Source organism: Balaenoptera borealis (assembly GCF_965194805.1).
Source record: "Balaenoptera borealis genome assembly, chromosome: 4".
Lineage (NCBI taxonomy): Eukaryota > Metazoa > Chordata > Mammalia > Artiodactyla > Balaenopteridae > Balaenoptera > Balaenoptera borealis.
In genome coordinates, this window is record NC_138861.1 from 32,338,833 (window position 1) to 32,359,643 (window position 20,811).

Genomic DNA, 20,811 nt, shown 5'->3' on the forward strand with positions numbered 1-20,811 from the left:
CAAGAGAAATGAAAACAGATGTCCAAACAAAAACTTGGAATGTAAATGTTTAAAAAAAATTGTTAATAATAGCCAAAAAAGTGTGAACAACCCAAATGTTCATCAACTGATGAATGGATAAACAAAATGTGGAATATTCATACACTGGAATATTGTTTAGCAATAAAATAGAACGGAGTACTGATGTGTTACAAGACAGATGAATCTCAAAAACATTATGCTGAGTGAAAGAAGGCAGTCATAAAAAGACCACATATTGTATGACCCCATTTAAATAGGCAAATCCATAGAATCGGAAAATAGATAAGTGATTGCCTAAGGAAAGGAAAGGAAAGAAGTGGGAAGAAAGGGTTAATGTGCACAGGGTTTCTTTTGAGAGTAATGAAAATATTCTAAAATGGGAATATGGTAATGGCTGCATAACTGTAAATATGTTAAATATGTTAAAACCCACTGAACTACCCTCATTAAACAGGTCAACTTGTAGGTATGCAAAAAATATATCAATTAAGCTGTTTTCAAAAAAGAAGCATCAGACTATAAAAAGCATTTTTCCATTTGGTTAGCTCAACTAACCCTTTTTAATGAGATCAAAACTCTACATGAATGTATGGGCCATTTAGCTTTAATTTCTTCTAAAGGCCACTGGGTACAACTTTAAAGTTTACTTTGAAAATGCAGGTTTAAAAAAATCAACACTATTCTACCATAATATGAACATTCTATATTAAAAGGTGTGTTAATACCACCATTTTTACACAAAGACAACACAAAAAATGATGCATACTAATCATAATTTAATTAGAAGAGTTTAATCTCTCGAGTCATGAAAAAGAGGTTAACTGGGATAGAAAGTAAATATAAAGGGATCACTTTGACTTAATAACAGTAAGGTAGGGGTTTTTAAAATTTTCACTTATTGGCACAGATATGAGTACATTTACACATTGCTTATTAACTGTTAACGACCCTAAAAGCTTCATTAATTCTAAAAGTTTAAGAGCCTTCCATGACATATAACAATGCAAAAGGTGTTTTTCTTGACTTGCTATCAATAACATTTGAGTAAAATAGAAATGCATAAAATAATAATAGCAGTAATAATGAACATTAATATCACTTTAGCCCCATATCTTCTCCTTCAAAATGAACGCACAGTTTAGTTTCTTAATAATTAAACTTGTTGAAAAAACATGTTCTAAGTGCTTTGAGCTCTGGTGGATTGGGCTGCCAGAGAAGAACTAAGGGGAAACCAAGCAGGCAGTGTCCTCTCTGGAACCCTACTCTTACTTCAGCCAATTTTATTTGTTTTCTTTCTTTTTTTTAAATTTTTTGCTTTATATAATTTTTTATTTTTTTATTTTTAAAATTTTTATTTCATATTGGAGTACAGTTTATTAACAATGTTGTGTTAGTTTCAGGTGTACAGCAAAGTTATTCAGTTATACATATACATGTATCTATTCTTTTAAAAATTCTTTTCCCACTTAGGTTATTACAGAGTATTGAGCAGAGTTTCCCGTGTTATACAGTAGGTTCTTGTTGGTTATCTACTTTAAATACAGCAATGTATATTATTTGTTTTCTATATTAGGTTCTTCCTAACTTTCTTTCAGAAACAGTTGCCAAAGCTTCAGAAAAAAGTTTAGAAAACCCTTTATCTGGAAAGTTTGTTTCTTCTCTAAAGTTCTATGACTATAATCATTCATTTGCATAAAGGAACTAGCTACTTTAATCTTTGCAACCCAGGATAGCGATTATTACTCCCAATCTACAAACTGAAAGCAGAAGGATTCAAAAACCTGATCAAATTCTCATGATTGGAAATGTGAGACAAGATGAGAATCCAAAACTTTACATCAATATACCATGCTACTTCTTATTTTAATATTACCCCACTGATTATATGTTTATTGATAAAGCAATGGAAAGAAATTGCAAAAATCGTAACATAACACATTTCAAACCTCCTGGAAATGTCCAAAATTTAGATGACTATTAGTATTAAGCTATGAAGATATTCATCCAGAAATGGTCATATCAACCTTACTATACAAGTGGAATACTTAAAAATAAATTGTAAGTGGTCATTAACCATTCTGCAGACAATGCAGTTCTACAGGATAATAGTCTCCATTAAGAAAATGATATAGTCCAAGGTTGTTTTTGCTATTTATTCCTTTCTTAAAAAATCAGAAATACAGACCTAACAGTTTCTGCTTAATTCTGCAGTATTCTATCATTATTCAGTGATGCACCAACTGACAATTGAGAATTACATCATGAAGTTTTCAGTATTACTTGGAGGTCTACCACGCTATGGTGCCAACATGTAATCAAGCTCCAAACAAAACTGTGAGGTTGTCACACATCATTTCTTAAGAAGAGAGGTAAGATACTGCTAGGCCTGCACTGGAGCTTTGAGAGGCCTGACAAATGGGGTAATTTACAAAACACTGAAGTAACTAATTTGTGCAGTTTAAAATTTTTTAATTGTGGTAGAATACACATAAAAGTTATCATTTGAACGAATTTTAACTGTTCAGTTCAGGAGTGTTAAGAACATTCACACTGCTGTACATCTTATCTCCACATCTCTTTTTCCATCTTACAACACTAAAATCCTATACCCCTTAAACAACAACTCCTCCATATCCCCTTCTCCCAAGCCCCAGGCAACCACCATTCTTCTGTTACTTCTAACAATTTTTTTGGTGGAATTTTTAGGTTTTCTACATATAAGATAATGTTGTCTGTGAACAGAGATAATTTTACTTCTTCCTTTTCAATTTGGATGTCTTCTTCTTGCCTAACTGCTCTGCCTAGGGCTTCCAGTACTATGTTGAATAGAAGTGACAAAAGCAGGCATCCTTGTCTTGTTCCAGATCTTAGAGGAAAAGCTTTCAGTCTTTCACCATTGAGTATGGTGTTAGCTGTTGATTTTTCAGATATGGCCTTTATTACATTGAGGTAATTTCTTTCTATTCATATTTTGTTGAGTGTTTATCATAAAAGGGTGTTGGAACTCGTCAGATGCTGTTTATGCATCAGTTGAGATGATCATATGGTTTCTTTCCCCTCCATTGACAATGTGATTCATTACACCAATTGGTTTTCATACGTTGAACCATCTTTGCATTCCAGGAATAAATCCCACTTGGTCATGGTGTATAAATCTTTTTTTTTTTTTAAAGCCTATAGTCATGTATTTTGTATTTTTTTAAAGTTTTTTAATTTTTTGGCCGCACCACATGGCATGTGGGATCTTACTTCCCCAACCAGGGATCAAACTTGCGCCCTATGCAGTAGGAGCGCAGAGTCTTAACCACCGGACTGTCAGGGAAGTCCCAATCTTCTAATGTGCTTTTGATTTTTGTTTGCTAATATTTTGGTAAGGATTTTTGCAACAATTCATCAGGGATATTGGTTTGTAGTTTTCTTGTCATTTCTTTGTCTGGTTTTGGTATCAGGGTAATACTGCCCTCACAGAATGAGTTTGGAAGGGTTCCCTTCTCTTCAGTGCTTTGGATGAGCTTGAGGAAAGTTGGTATTTTTCTTTCAGTGTTTGGTAGAACTCACCAGTTAAGCCATCTACTCCTGGGCTTTTATTTGTTGAGAGGTTTTTGATTACTGATTCAATTCCCTTACTAGTTACAGGTCTGTTCAGATTTCCTACAACATCATGATTTAGTCTTAATAGGTTGTATGTTTCTAGGGATTTGTCCATTTCATCTAGGTTATCCATTTTGTTGGCATATGATTGTTTATAGCATTCCCTTATATTTTTATATCTATAGAATCAGTTGTAATGTCCCCTCATTCGTCTCTGATTTTAATTATTTGAGTCTTCTTTTTTTAATTCAATCTAGTTAAAGGTTTATCAATTTTGTTGATCTTTTCAAAGAACCAACTCTTGGTTTCACTGACATTTTCTGTTGTTTATCTATTCTCTATTTCATTTATCTCTTATCTAATCTTTATTATTTCCTTCCTTCTTCTAGCTTTGGGTTTTTCTAGTTCCTTAAGTTGTAAAGTTAGGTTGTTAATTTAAGATCTGTCTTTTTTACTGTAAGTGTTTACAGCCATAAATTTCCCTCTTAGCAGTGCTTTCACTCTATACCATAAGTTTTGGTCTCTTGTGGGATTTTTTTTTTTCATTTATCTCAAGATATTTTCTAATTTCCTTGTGATTTCTTTTTTGACCCATTTGGTTGTTTAAAAGTGTGTTTTTTAATTTTCACATATTTGTGGATTTTCCTGCTTTCCTTCTGCTACTGATTTCTAGTTTCATTACACTGTAACTGGAAAAGATACTCTGAATGATTTCAACTTTTAAAAATTTGTTAAGACTTGTTTTGTGGCCTAACATATGGTCTATCCTAGAGAATATTCCATGTGCACTTAAGAAAAATATGTATTTTCATCAATATTCATCAGGGATATTGGTCTGTAGTTTTCTTACAGTGTCTTTGTCTGGCTTTCGTATCAGGGTAATGCTGCCCTCATAGACTGAGTTTGTAAGTATTCCCTCCTCTTCAACTTGTTAGAAGAGTTTGAGGAAGACTGGCATTAATTTTTCTTTCCGCTATTGTTAGGTGAAGTGTTCTGTGTATGTGTATTAAGTCCAATTGCTTTATAGTGTTGTTCAAGTCCTCTAATTCCTTATTGAGCTATATGGTTGTCCTAAGTTATACAGTTTTAGTGCAGCAAGAATTTGTTTATATGGTATAATACAGAACTTTTAGTGCTGACACCACCTCCTTGGCTCCTTACAAATGCATAAAAGATAGCAAGCCCATGGCTCTAAGCGTCCTGTGTATTCCTCACTCGATACAGGTTGCTGAAATCACAAAATATTTGTGCCTTCATGAAGAAGAAAGGAGGCACTGGAGAAGCACATCCATTTGCATATATCTTTGATCTCATGTATGTTCTCTGCACTGCCTCTGGGCTGGTTCAATAACAAATTGAAATATAAGTAACTCTGGCCAAGTATGAGATACTTGGGAGAGATTGCTGGCTGATCACCAAGCTATTTTCTCTTTTGTCAGGAGACGTGACTAGACTATATTTTTCTTGGAGTTAAGCATGACTCAGGTGAATGGAGTTAAATGAGACCCAGGAAAGCCAATGATGTAGTGCTAGTCTCAGTTTAAAGGCCTGGAAGCCAGGAGAGCCAATGCTATAAGCTCCAGTCTGAAAGCCAGCAGGCTCAAGAACCAAGAAGAGCCAATGTTTCAGTTCAAATCCAAGGGCAGGAAAAAAACTGAAGTCCCAGCTCAGCCAGTCAGGCAGGAAGAGTTCCCTCTTCCTCACTGGAGTATCAGCTTTATTGTTCTATTCAGGCCTCCAACTGTTTGGATGAAGGCCACCCACCTAGGGGAGGACAATCTGCTTTACTCAGCCTACCATTCAAATGTTAATCTCATCCAAAAACACCCTCACAGACACACCCAAGATAATGTCTGACCAAATATCTGGGCACCCTGTGCTTCCATCAGGTAGACAGATACAATTAACCATCACAGCTATCTACTCCTCAGGACACCAGCAACCAGAAATTATGTTAGGCATCTGGGATTTTTAAATTTTCTATGTGAGCATTATCTTATCTAATATATACTGTTAACTAAAACTGGGTATTTTTTTCCTAAATCAGAAGGACTTAGAAACAATGAAAATATCTCAAGAAATACAGTAAAAAGTGGGGAAAGAACCATAACAGCAGAAATAATAGTTGAAAATACAACTTTCTGGTGATTTAGGCAAAGACCTACAAAGTGTTGCAAAGATTCTGGATCTGATCCTATAAAATTCAGAAACTACTGAAGGTCTGAGATTAGTGAAGTGATCAGAGCTGAAATCCAGGATATGGGGATAGTATTTGGTCATAGTAATTACAGAAAGAATAAACTAACTCTGCACTGGGTTTTAAAAACATAGCTACACACTAAAGTTAAAATGGACTAAATAGCATCATTTTCAAAATAATGGTTATATAAACATTATAATGATACATTTATTTATTTAGGATTTATACTACTTCTACATAGTTCCAAAAGAATTGCTTGAGGAAACTTGCAGCAGAAAACAGACAAAAATATAAGCCCACTGAGAGCCAGAGATAAGGATTCGGTATTCACAGTGCTAGCCAAAGAGTGCTCATACATGATAAATAGAGAAAGATATATGTTCACAGAATGAATGAATGCATAAATGACAAGAATAAAAGGTTATGGGTGGACAGAAATAGATGTTACTAAGCAACAAACTAGAATGACTTTATTGTTGTGGCAGCACTGCAACAATAAATTTGGCAAAAGGGTTTCCAGGCAATTAGGGGAAGGTCAGAAATAAAATGAAGGAGTTTTCACTGTCTATAAAAGTCTACAAGATCCTTGGAGGAAAAAATTCTTTTTTAGAATTTAACTCCTAGAAAAATTCATGGACTGAATCCTTATATAATAGATGTCTTTAACTATGGTTTTATGACAGAGAAATGGGTATGTCAATGCTTCCAACAATGGCCCTCTAAAGTTTTTTAGAACATTGTTAAAACTTAACATAGTTAAAGCTTTCCTATAGATAAGGAGATAATAATCTAGAAAGTTTGCAGTTTTATGTTCTAATTTAATATGGGGGAATTAAACACATTTTTCATTTTTACTCTACATCTATGAAGAAACATCTCATTGTGAGTTACTTCAGAATCTTGCTGTAGACATGCTGCATTTTAACAACTCAATTCATAATTTACTAGAAAAGACAGTAAACAAAAAAATTAGATGAAAAAATTTTGGGTTACCACATCAGAAAAATAAAACTGGACAAATTTTCACCAAAATTAAAGGGTATTCTTGGAATTATCTGGCTATGTAGGCTATGCAGCACATAGAAAGTTCACTTTGAAGGATCAGAAATAAGGTGGAGAGGTAGGTAATAGTGGCATCTTAAAGAGGCAGCCTTCTTCCAAAGATGCTGCAAGACTCCGTTCGAAGTGCAGGTACTTTCTCACAGAAGAAACGAGCATCCTTCAGAATAAGCTGCACCAGGGATTTATTAATTTTGTGGTGGCTAATGTTTCCAGAAATTCAAGAGAGGTTAGCCAGTAGATAATAAAATTCATCATTCACAAATTCATTTGACAAATACCTATGGTTGTCAATTATGTGCCAGGCATGATGTTAGACACTGAATTTACAGTAATTAGCAAAACACACATGGCCCCTGATCGCAAAGAGCTTACAGTCTGGGATGGAAAGCAGACATTAAACAAATAACCCAGGTATCTCACGTAAACTGTAACAAGTGACAGACTAGTAAGGAAGTTGTAAGAGTTGGTAATTGGGGAACTGAATTTACAGGGTAGGGGAAGGGGCAGAGAAAGCCTCCTTGAGAAAGTTACATTCAAAATGAGGTGTAAAGGATACAAAGGACTGATTCCTCTAGGCCAAGGGCAAAGGAAGCTGCACTTGAGAAAGGAACTGAAAAGGGAGGAATGGAACAAGGAGAACAGGAAGTGCTGTTTCAAGTATTTACTGTGTTTCAGACATGTTAATTCCAATCCTTACAGCTACTCTGCAGTGAAGGTATTAGTACCCCATTATACATAAGGAAAGCAAGGCTCAGGGAGGTTAAGTAACTTACTCAAGAATACAGAATGCTACTAAACAACAAAGGCAAGACTCAAAGTTAGGTCTATTCAAACTCTACATTCCTTTCATTAAGGCTCTAAGGTTAGAAGGTTTAACAATTTACTCACTAAATGGCAGTGAGGTTCTAGGCCTATAAAATACAAGGTTAAATATTTTGTTAGTATGTTCCATCCTTTAGACATCCATTCCAGTTTCTGTGGGCTTTATATTTTAAAAGCCATATTTTGATGTGTATCCAAATTATATTTTATGCACATATATCTAGTTAGCTGGTTAAATGGCCTTTAAAATCTTTCCAGCAAAGATTTTAAAGCAGCTTAAGGCTACATAAAAATATAAAAACTAACAACTTCATATTATTACCTTACATTCCTATGAGACTTTACAATTTTATAGTGTTCACACAAATTTCAGGGTATTTAAGAAGATACTTGCATTTCTTAGTTACAAAACTCAAGGATAAACAGTAAAGCTTACTATTGACTATAATTATCACATGCTAGATAATGTAAATGTTTCTAGGTATCACCTTTCCTTAATAAAAGCATCTAGAAAGAATGTATCCATGAACTGTTAGTACTTTTAACTTCCTATGGTAGCTACAACAATGACCCCCCCAAAGATGTCCATACCCTATTCGTTGGGTCCTGTAAGCGTGACCTCACAGAGCAAAGGGGGCTTTTTAGTGGAATTAAGGTTGTTAATTAGCTGACCCTAAAATAGGGACAGTATTCTGGATTATGCAAGTGGGCCCAACATAATCACATGGGCCCTTAAAAGTGGAAGAGGAAGTCAGTGAGAGAGGGCAGAAGAGATTTGAAGAGTGAGAGGGACTCCGCCCACCATAGAGATCTTGAAGATGGAGGAAGGGGGGGCATGAGCCAAGGAATGTAGGTGGTCTCTAGAAGCTGAAAACAACTCTCAGCTGACAGTCAACAAGGAAACAGGAACCTCAGTCCTACAACCAAAAGGAATTGAATTCTGCAACCAACCTGAACGAGTAAGGAAGCAGAATCTCCCCAGAGCTTCTAGTAAGGAATGATGCCTTGCCAACACCTTGATGTTAGCTCGGTGAGACCTGTGTCAGACTTCCGACCTATAGAACTGTGAGAAAATAAATTTGTGCTGCATTTAGCTGCTAAGTTTGGTATGGCAACAATGAAAAACTAATACTTTTATCATTCTTGTACTTGATTCTATCTTCTTTGAAACAGTTCTACCAACCACGTCTCAGCTGGTAAATGCGATAGCATTTTTCAGTCCTATTGCCTACTGCTCTCTCTTGACCTTGCTACTGCTTCCTTGAAGCCCTCTCCTCCCATGGTTTCTATGATGCCATTCCTGATTCTTGATTCTCTTCATTTGCTCTGCCACCTTCACGGGCTCTTTCTCTAATCTCCTGTAAATGTTGCTGTTCGTTAGGGTTCTGTCCCCAGGCTTTCTCCTTACATTTCATATACTCTTGACTTCTACCTATAAAAGCTAGCTAAAAACTCCCAAATGTTATCTCCACAGCACAGAGGCCACTCTTTAGTTTCAAATCACTATCCATCTTCAAGGATGTACCAAAGCCTCCATTAATTTGAGGCTGGTCTTTCCTCCCAAACCTGTCCTCTATCTCCTCAATTCCCTTCTCCCATTAACTTCACCTCCAGTCAACCAAATCAGCCAAGTTGCTTTGCCACTGTCTTTAAGACTATTCTTTCTCATTAATATCCTGTATCATTGGTAACTAAGTGCATTTGGATATTTCTTGAATGTATCTTTCTCTATCCATGCCACAGCCTTAATGTGGGAATCCACGGTTTCCGAAAAGGATCTGTAAACTTCCACTTTGCTTCTTCACTTCCAGCCTTCCCAATCAATCTATCTGCCACCTTCTCTCCAGCATGAATTTTCTAAAAAAGAACAAGTCTTACTTTACTACCTATTTATAAAAATGTTCAATAGTTGTCTGTAGTTCTCAGTATAAATTCTGCCCTTTTAAGACTCATTTCTTACTCTTAACACTCACCTACTAACACATTCATGCTTTCTATATACTATTTCTTATAACTGAAATGCCTTTCTGCTATTCAGTTTTAATGGCTGACTGAGTACTCACCAACACCACAATGCCTCAAAAGTAGTGTTTGAAAAATCACTATTTAAAGTTTTAATTGTCATGCAGCTTCAGGAGCTCAACTACAAAATAACATAATAGAAAGTACACTGAGCTTTGCACCATGGCACCAAGTTTACTATTCTGTTATTAAAAAGGGAAGGGCTTCAAACTGTTCTAAACCTTTTTTTTCATTTGTCAAGTTTAAGGGTTAATCTGGATGATCTAAAGGTCCATTAAAGTTAGCAATTCTAGCTTTGTAGTTAAGAGCACTAAAACTTATTAGGTACTGAAAACAAGCAATAAGGTTAATTTATAGCACTGTTCAGCTTCTATGGATCCATTAACATACATCATTCACACACAATAATTAACTTTATTAACTAGATAAAGACTATCTTCGAAGGATTTAGAGATAAGGTCTAAAGGTGACTGGAAGATCAAACCAATTAGATATAAAGACAAAACTGTAAACTGAAAAGAAGTCAAACAATAACCAAAAGGAGGGCTACCAAGAGTGATTAAAAGACCTAGAGTGACGTAAAAATTTTAAAGCAAGCAAATTCAGAAGGCTAGATCAGGGCTTTGATGACTTTTATGCATCAAAAATTTTCATTATAAAATAACTCTCTTCTAATTAGAGAGGTCTTCCCATGGCCACTCGATTTACTTTCTCCCTTCTGAGCTTTGTTGTCATTTGCTTTTTTTTTTTTTTTAATTCTACAGTGATTTTTTAAAAAACATTTTTATTGGAGTATAATTGCTTTACAATGGTGTTAGTTTCTGCTTTATAACAAAGTGAATCAGTTACACATATACATATATCCCCATATCTCTTGCGTCTCCCCCCCTATCCCACCCCTCTTGGTGGTCACAAAGCACCGAGCTGATCTCCCTGTGCTATGCGGCTGCTTCCCACTATCTATTTTACACTTGGTAGTGTATATATGTCCATATATACACTACCACTCTCTCACTTTGTCCCAGCTTACCCTTCCCCCTCCCCTCCCCGTGTCCTCAAGTCCATTCTCTAGTAGGTCTGCGTCTTTATTCCCGTCTTGCCCCTAGGTTCTTCACGACCTTTTTTTTTTTTTTTTTTTTTAAGATTCCATCCTCTTTGTCTCTCAGGCAGATGCTATAAATAAAATCAGCTCAAGTATCTGATCATTGTAAACAGGCTTTCGGCGATAATGAGTCTCGAGTCGTTAGGGCTTCGTGGGATTCAACACAACCCTCTAGGTCCCTCCCCATCCGCGCGCACCGGGCTCCAGGCAGCGCCTCGAGGGAGCGGCCGGGAGTCACCGGACACGCCGCTGGGAGGGTTAGGTCCCTTCGCCTTTACAGAGGCGGGGAGGGCGTAAGCTGAGCCTGTTTTGGTTTGGTTCGCGTTTCTGTGAGAAGTAGCCGGCGGAGGGAGCAGCGCCGAGAGGCTACCGGGCCCCCTCTCCATCCCTCGGGAGCGCGCACCGGGGACCGAGCGTGGAACGGGGCTGAAATGGCAACCGCTGGAATAACGGACTCGGCTCCCTGGGGCCCCTTAACCGTCGGGGACAGGCCGGGCTGAGGGGGACACCTGGCCTTCCCCGCGCCAGCCCCAGCGAGGCGGTGGACACAGCAGTTCCGGAGGACCCAACGGACGCGGAGGTGGCCTCAGCGCCCGCCGCCCGGGCCGGCCTTCCCACTCCCGAGGCCGGGAGAGCCCGCCCAAGAACCTCGCTGGCTGCATCCCCATCCCCGAACTCAACACCCACCCCCTCACCGGCCCCTACCGGTTCCTTCTGGCGGCTCGCCAGAGAAAGGGGTGCGGCCCAGGAACCCCCGCCCCGAGGGAAGAAGCCAGGACGCGGATTCCTCACCCCAGCCCGTGGGCAGAGGGACGCGGGAAAGTGGCTTACTGCCCACGCACCTGTCTTGCGGGCCCGTTTTCGGCAGTGGCAGCTCAGATGTCCGAGTCGCTGCCACTTGGTCCCCGCGTCTCCCTAGAGCAATCCCGCCGGCGGCCGCCCAGTAGCGACTGCTAACTGCGCATGCGCGTGCGGCCGTGGGCGGGGAGAAGGCGGTGGCCCGAGGCGAGTGCCGCGCGCACCTGCACCGAGGGGCTCAACGGCCGCAGAGGGGCGCCGCTGGGCGAGGCAGGCGCGGTCGGACGCACCCTCCCGACCACGCCCCGCGCCGCCGCAGCCGGCCAATCGTTCCGTGGATCCGGCTCCGGAGCTGGCCTGGAATTCCTCCTTATCCTTACCGTTACCCCTCCGAAGACTTTTCCCTCCCGCAGAGCGCCTGCCCTCTGCAAACTGTGAGGTTCTGCTTCCTAATGCACATAATTAGGTCCTGAATTTTGAGTAAATCACATTTGAGCAGCGTCCAGTTAGTACCCCAGGCCTTTCGTAGAGTTCTAGATGTTCTGATGAGACGTCATTGTGACGGGCAGGGAGGCTTACTATTTCGTGACAGTGTATGATATAGATATGTTAAATGTTAACGTAATAAATGTACTATATGGTTTCTTTTCGAAATGCTACTGATAAGAATTGCTCATCTTCTACTGTGCTCACTCTGCTCTAAGGGCTTTACATTCCTTATCTCATCGAACTGTCCCAACAACCCAGGTGAAGAAACTGAAGGTAATTACTTGCCTTTGACTAGTAAATGGTGGAAATAGAGTTCAAATCCAGGTCTGTCTCTCTCAGAGCCTGTCATTTTAATTCACACTAAAAATAAAAATAACAGCATAAACGTAGTATTGAATCACGTTTCTTTGCCCCACAGGTCTTGGTCATGCAGCTCTTACTACTTATATTTGATAGTAAATCTTGACTTTGATTTTGGTATTATCACGCTTTCAATTTTATTGGTAAAATAAAATATTTGACTTGTGATACCTCCGTTAAAGAGCCTCAGTTTAAGGGAATTGATGGTGCTCCATGCATAAGATGTGATTGTTGGCTAGATGTGAAGATCATTGAACATTTTTCACATTGCATCCGTGATAAGGCCACCATTTCTAGACTTTTGACGCTGTCATCTTCTGGAGCATGTTTGGATAGCATTTAATTTATGGGTTAAAAAGGACAAAGTTATTTGAGGTACTTTGTAACAGTATTATCCTCTTAATTTCCTTTTTTAGGCTTTCCAACTTATGTTATTCAACATAATTCTGTGGCTCAAAACAAATACATTTGACTTGTTAGAAAAAAACTTCTGAAGGATCCACTCAAAGTTTGCAATGAGGAAGCTGAAAGCCAAAAATTTGGGAACAGAGAATCTAAGCTAAATGGGCCATTAACCTGACCCACTGATGTGAAGATTTGTTAAAACTCCAAGATTCTGATACATGCTTAATTCTTATTCTCAGCTTAGAATGTTGTTTGAGGGACTACCTATTTATCTATTTTGATATTTTCACAGGAATTCAGAATGGAAAGCTCAAGTGTTTTCATGTATTTCTTACTGAGAGTCTTATGAAACATTTATTGAGCAATTTATCTTCTGTATGCTGTATGTGAAAATATTGGGAATGCAAAGATGACAACTACATGAGCCCTGCTTTCAAATAGCTAATAATATAGTTAGAAAAATAGACATATAATCTGCTAACCAACATTTTAGAAAGAGACCTGACTGAAATAAAAAGGTGTTTATTTGGGGTTTGTTAGGACTCCTAACAAACTAAACATTTGAATTGTGTTTTGCTGGACTACAGAATGAGGGAGGCTTATAAAGGCAAAGACCGAAAGGTTATAATTAGTTACATGAGTTGTTATCAAGAATTATAATTGGACCTGGCAAGAAGTGAGGGTGCTTGTTAAGTAAGGATTGGTTGGGATCCCAAATGGTTGCATAGTGACAAGGGGAGAACTTGAGACCATAAGGTTGCAGCTGGCAGGTGTCATTTTGAATACAGCTGGTGGTGTTCTTGGGTCTGGTACAGCTCAAAGAAAGTTCAGGTTCTCAGTGGTGCAGAGACTTGTCTGAGACCAGGTCCTCAATGGCCGCCCAACTCCATTTTTGTATGCCTGAACCATGATTACTCTCTTATAATTGTAATTTGTCATCAAATCAAATATCCATTAATATATGTTACATAATAGAATGGACAAAATGCTGTGACAGACTATGTTGCCAGTCATTCTTCCTAAATGAAAGAAATCTTCATCAAAGAAGTATTTAATACTATTAGCTCCATCCTATGGGCATTCTTGGTTTCATGGTTTAAGCTTTGTCTCTACTTGCATCAATTTTGGTAAACTGTATTTTCCTAAGAAATCACTCATTATATCTAAGGTTTCAAAAAGAAAATTAATATCAGTAAAAAAGAAACCTTTCAGCTCATGATTCATTGCCTATCAGTGGCTATTAATATCAACACAGCATCTAAAAATACATGCTAAGGTAAGTAAGGAAAAAAAGTAAGATGATGGTCTCCATGGGAAAATGCCTGCCCAGATATAGCTCCCATTATTTGTTCATAATTGTTGCAATTCTGCCACAGGGTGGAAGATCCATATAGTACACAACAAATCCCCAGATACTTTTACACACCTATGTTAGAAGAGGTTCTCTCTTTCCCTTTTACCAGGAGTATAGCCACATTTACTGTTACTACTACTATTAGTAGTATTACCATCTTACCACTTACTTCAATAGTAAATGGTACGGATGATGGTGGCTAATGTCAATACTTGAGAGACACTTTGGCAACAGAGAATTTCACCTTCAGTGTTTACAGAGCTATTCACTTTAAAAGTACTGTTTAAGAAAAAAAGAGTCTGGTCTGCATGTGTTTTCTACAAACTTATCTGATATATTGTGTCAGGCACTTAAATACATCATTTGCCTCAGATAGGTGTCTGGGGTTCTCCGAATCTCCCCTTCCTCATACACCTCAGACCAGAGGCCGTGGGTGGTAAGTGAGACTCTCCAAACATCTACCATTTGGGAGCAGTGGGGATGGGAATGGAAGCTGGGGGCATCTCTCCTGGCTACATTAGAAACATTTTCTAGAAATGCTTTGTGCTGACCCCCGAAACTCTCTTGTTCTACGATCATTTCATTAAGGACAGCAGTCATTGGGTTGAATCGTTAAGGCTGTCTTTCAACTTCCTTCTCTTTATCCTTCCAGCATCTGCCACTCCCAGGGTATTTCAGTCAGTGTTCAAATGCCTCTTTCTGAGTGCCACCGCAGGGTTCCCTTGGAATCTTCTGGAACCATCTGAGCTTCTCAACAACTGTCAGTCGTATGTTGGACAGCCTCCTTTAGCATTATTCCAGTTTACGGTTCCAACCCTTCAGGTATTTTGTTCCAGTCTTGGATGGTGGGCTAAGAAGTCCTAGTAAGTACCTTTTCAAGGAATCTTGCCTTATTTTTGAGGAATGCTCTACCTGGAATTAGTTTTAATTTTTCATATTAGCCTGGAATATGATCTGGCAGATTTAATTTTAAAAGCTCAAAACTGAAGTCAAATTAAAAATTTTTGTAACACAGATGTGTCTTTTTTCTTATTTTTCTCCCCAGCTTTATTGAGATATAGTTGACATACACCTTCTTTCTCTAAAAGGAAAAAGTGAAATGGACACATATGAACAGGTCATCTATCATATTCTCTTTATACTTTGGTATGTGATACAGTTCATATTGAGGTAAATGGGCAAAGTTTGGCAGTCAAGGATAATACAGCAGTATGAATCAAGATTTTCATATTTTATGAAAGATAAGAAAGAAAGAATATCTCTTATTATTTCTCAAAATAAATAAAGTAAAACTCAATAGAATAACAAGAGGAAGAATTGTAGATTTTAATAGATTCCTATAAGAAACTGATGAATTAGTAAAGATTTAAAAGAGTTTAACAAATAAAAAGCCTGATATAAGAGAACCCTGCACCCAATGAAAAAGGAATATTTAAAGAAGACATTTTTAATGTCTTCTTTAAATATTCCTTTTTCATTTTAAAACAAATGACAAAAAGTAAATCAACTATATACTTCAATAAAAAAAAGCAAATGAATGACTCATATTTTAAAGGGAGCATACAAAGACTATACATTCTTCTCAAATTCATATGAAACATAAGAATTCATAACAATTCTCAAATTTCATCACACAAAGTTCTCTAACAACAATGTAATTAAATTATAAATCAACAATAAAAGATGGCAAAACCAATATATCAAAAAAATACACACTCCCAAATAACCCAAGAGTTAAGAAGGCAATACTAAGAGAAAATATTAAATCTTTAGAACTGAATGACTATCACAATACATACACATCAAGAGGTTTGGTAATCAGCTCAAATGGCACTTATGAGTAAGTTTAGAGTTTTAAATGCATATATTAAAAAGACAAGAAGATACTGTGGCACTGCCACCCCCAGAGTTGCTTAAACTTGTGCTTTCTATTTTAGATGTCTTAACAAAATGGATAAGAGCATATACCAGTTCACAGAGAACCTGTCCATGACAATAGCAAGTTTCTGAACTTTTAGCTATTTATTGAGAGAATTTGATAACATCACTAAGTCAACAAAATACAGTTCTTAATTTTTAAAAACTTCCCTGTCTTTACTTTTATAATAAATTGTAATAGTAAAAGTACAAGCATCATAAATAAATGTTCTAATTTTCCTTGACATAAGAGGTAGTTTAATACTTTCAAGTTTACTAGTTTGTTCACTGTTTTCTCCTCGTCTATATAACTGTGTTTTTATTATTACAATTTCTGAAAGATGCCATTAGAAATCATGGTGATTTAAGGTTCCAAGGTTTACAGAGGTTTTCTTTCCAAAGTTTTCTTCTATTGTTATGCTTTATTTCTTCATATTTCCTGTAATAAAAATAAGAAATCTGTAACATCTAGAAATAACATATTATTAATTCATAAGGATATAATTATTTTCATGACAACTTCTTGACAATACTCTTTCCTTATTCTGTCCTTTTGATACCACCTCCCTCTGAGGTCTCTTTACATAAAAGAGACACATAAAACTTTATGTAATAATTTTGAAGAAAATACAAACATGCTGTGTATCGTTCTTTAATAAAAGTATTTAATAAAATAATTCAGTTAATGCATTTTGATGCGAAGTATTCTTCCATCACCTCCAACCAGGCTTACCAGATTTAGCAAAAACAACAAAACAAATGGGTCATACACACACACAAAGTCATCGTTTAACTGAAATTCAAAGTTAATTGGACGTCCTGTGTCCTGTCGTTTATCTGGCAACCCTCCCTCCAACACACTGAGACACTTTGCCCGATGCCCAGTGCACTGCAGTAAAAGGAAGATGACTTTTCATGTAGGATTAAGCGCTAGCAAATTATAGAACACACTATTCTCTGGCTTATCAACTAACAGAAAATCTTTAAGTATTTTATTTGAGTTTTCAGAAGTTATTAATGTTTTAATTGAAATTCTTTACGTTTATTATAGATTTAGAACATGAAATGATAAAGAACATTTAAATTGAAGACATAGGTAAAATTGTAAAATTTGTAAAACTAAGCCAATTCATCACTAAGATGAATTTTTTATTTTATTAAATTATTTTTGAACTATAAGCTAGATGAATAGAGATAAGCTAAATTATTTTTCTGCTTAATAAACTATAGATAATTTATCTTATAAAAAAAAGAAAGTTTTATGAGAAGTGTAAGAAATTATTTAACTGGTTAAGGGCCAAATTTTACATAAAGGTATTTTAAAGGACTTAAAGGAGTGACTATTAAGGAAAACACAGCAATGAAAGTGTTGCTATGTTGGTCCTGATTAAAGAAAAGAGGGTGACATTTATCTCTCTGGGGCCACATACGTAAATCTTATTTTACTTAATAAAATTAAAAGTTGAAAAGAATTGACATAAAATATCCAAAGTCTCGGTTTAAGGTGGTGGATGGCTAGACTCTACTGAAATGAGAGTAAATGAACAGAAAAGGCAGTAACTCCAAACAATATAAGAATGGAGGGGGGCTTTCAGCCTAGGAGACATTAATGACATGAGACATAGAAATCTGATGGGGGAGTGGGGACTGCCAGAGCAGAGGTGAGGAATCTGTGACCCAGACACACAGGACCAGGGCTACAACGGAGATGGACGATTTGATGGAAGATGGGAGCTGAACGGGGGCGAAACCTGGAGATTGAAGTAAGAGTGTGTGTCAGGAGTACCCACAGTGCACACTTGAGCAGCCAGGACTTATGTCCCAGGCAACGTTGGCAACGTGCACACAGAGTCTTCTTAACAAAAGCTGAATGCACCATCTGGATATAACTAGCATAGGCAGTGTGTGTACCGGTGCCCCAGAACAAAGCTCACTATATTCTGGCATATTGGCGCCCTTCTCTCCAACCACTAGGAAAACACACACACACACACAGACACACAACCAAACCTCCAACACAAAACAATCACAATCTAGCCTTTCATATACTCTAAAACATAGTTTGCAAACCAACAGATTCTTCCCATGTACCAAAAACTCCCAGGAAGCATCATCCCTTTCAATTTTACAAAGGAATATGAAGAAAAATGCAGGGCCAGGGTGGGGGTGAGGGAGAGGAAATAAAATTTACCCATATCGCCACCAGACAACCAGGAATCACCAAATATTTGAGAAAGCATGCAGCATAATAGAAAAAGATCAAAATAAGCAGACAGATTGATCTGATCACAAAAAAACATCTCATTTAGAATGCAGAAGAGAACCTTAAAAATGTGTACTGAAAAGATCTAACTAATAAACTCAGAGATTTGAGAAAAATTGTATCCTCAAAACAAGTAGGTGCTAGGAAAAAAGGAACAAAATTTTTAAAAAATTCAATAGAAAAGTTAGTCAAGGAACCCACCTAGTACATAGGAAAACAAGGGACATAAAATAGTAAGTAGAAGCTATGACATATTAAGGATTGGCTCAGTAAGTTTAATGCCTGATTATTAAGACTTTCAGAAAAGAAACTTAGAAAAAAGAGGGGCAAAACAATCAAAGTGATAATATGCCTTGGACTAAATATTTGTGTCACCCTGACTCAAATTCGTATGTTTGAAGTTTAAATCCCCAATGTATTTGGAAGTGGGGCCTTTAGGAGATAATTAGGTCATGAGGGTGGAATGCTCATGAATGGGATTAGTGCCTTTTTAAGGGGATAATGAGACCAGAGCTTTCTCCGCTCTTGGCCATGTGACAATATAACCAGAAGACGGCTGCCTGCAAACCAGGAAGAGGGCCCTCACCGTAATTTTCTACGCTGGCACCCTGATCCTGGACTTCCCAGCTTCCACAATGGTGAGAAATAAATTGCTGTTGTTTAAGCCACTCAGTCTGTGGTATTTTTGTTATAGCAGCCCCAAAAGAGTAAGACAATAAAAATGAATAAGAATCTGAACTAAATATTCATCTATCCTGCAGGAAAAATAATAATGTGGAGAAATAAAAATTAGCACCATAGGCATATTATTTAGCGGTATAAAGGTAACTACTAGAAGAATTTAAACCAGGAATGATTAAATGTTGTTGCCTCTGGTGAGTCAGATAGGGCTGGGGAAATGCAGGGGGTTGATGCCTTTTATTATGAGTTCTTCTTTTTCTTAACTTTTAACTATATGTGTGTGTGTATTACTTGATAAATATAAACAAAGCTAAGAATCTTATATAACTGAATTTTATTCCATTTTGAAATGCCCTGTTTGGAAAATGGAAGGGATAATCCATTCTGCAACCCTTTTATCAGTTTGGAAACATCTAATTTTAAATATTTAAAGTCTTAGCAAATGGACAGTTCATTATTTCCCTGAAGTTGTTTTTGATAGGGAAATGTGGTTTCATTAAAGGATGCTGAAAGTACTTCAAATTCCTAAGTTGGGAGGGAAAAAGGGGTAGTAGTGGTCTGCTTTTTGTCCTTGTACGAAAGAAGGGAAACATTCAGAAAAGAGCTGTGAAAAGAGACACTTGACTGACAGGATAATGGATGAAGGTGCCTGGGCAATTTGATACCTGAGCTACTTTATTTCCACAGAGCAGCTGGGCATCGATCATATTTTGAGCTATAGCATGTTTGGATATCTTTGAACATTACAATCTTGAAAACTCAACACATGCTTTGCCATGTCTCCTCTTTGCTTCAAGCTTTTGCTGATCTCAGTTCCACTAAAAGAACTGAAAAACCCTTCATCACGATGCAAGTCTGACTGAAACTCAGAGTGCGGGTGGAAATGCACCTTTTCCATGGTGAAGTGGTATGTGTATAAATAAAGCATACTTTTGGTTGTATATTATGTGCCTTTTTTACTGTTAAAATGTGAAAAGGTAATTTTGTATGAACACAGTTCCACCCACAGATATCATTCGGAGGGCAGTATTAGGTGGAAAGTGAATGAGACTGGATTAGAAGGGAAGAAATTCACATTTCAAAACACACAGGAGCCAGCTACTAAGCAGATGGGAGCGGCTCTAAGGATGACCTAAGCTCAATGAGTGGGAACAGGCAGGGGCTTTGGGGTTGACTGCAGAGCCGCAGTTGGAATATCCATGCTTGTGCCAAGCAGCAGACATCAGAAATGACTGTTTCCCGGCAGAAGTAGTGAGTGTGGGTGCAATGTGGAGAAGAAAAGCAATACCCAAGAAGAATGTGGTCTTCCCTATGCTGAAGAAGAGCTACCATACACTGAGCAGTAGAATGCCCCATCCCTTGCCCTCTCCCTTCCTTCTTCTGCAGGAAGGCTACAAAAAACAGATTCAGCAATCACAGACTAAATAGCAGACAGTCTCAAAGACAAGTAAGAAACAAGTTTTCACTTTGGGGAGCTTGAAACACAAGAAGCAAATCAAACTGAGGTGAGTCAAGGAAACAGAAGCCACTTGAGGTAATTTGAATAAAGAAATAGATTTACTGCAGAAAGAATAAAGTAGAGGTGATCTCAACTCTCAGAAAGATCGGGGAGCAAGGGACAGGAAGCCACTTTCAGGAAATCTGGAAGTACAGGGGTCACAAAGAAGCCACGGCAGATGATCTCAGCTGTCTCAGCAGAACGGTAGGCCATTTGGGGAAGAACT

General features: G+C 37.6%; 2 protein-coding genes across 5 annotated transcripts in view; both read right to left on the reverse strand.

Moving 5' to 3' along the window:
* The window catches only part of CLGN (calmegin), a 44,995-nt gene extending 33,190 nt beyond the window's left edge, over positions 1-11,805 (reverse strand). For 2 of the 4 annotated variants that reach the window (XR_014244210.1, XM_082390884.1), the window contains exon 1: positions 11,663-11,805. The gene's annotated coding sequence lies outside the window, so the exon portion shown is untranslated. The remainder of the gene's footprint in view (positions 1-11,662) is intronic. The other 2 variants (XM_082390886.1, XM_082390885.1) reach the window with 1 other exon arrangement.
* Positions 11,806-16,229: 4,424 nt separating this feature from the next.
* MGAT4D (MGAT4 family member D) overlaps positions 16,230-20,811 on the reverse strand; it is a 49,483-nt gene continuing 44,901 nt past the window's right edge. The window contains exon 11 of the mRNA XM_082390891.1: positions 16,230-16,582. Coding sequence (XP_082247017.1) covers positions 16,574-16,582 — 9 coding nt within the window. The 3' untranslated portion in view covers positions 16,230-16,573. The remainder of the gene's footprint in view (positions 16,583-20,811) is intronic.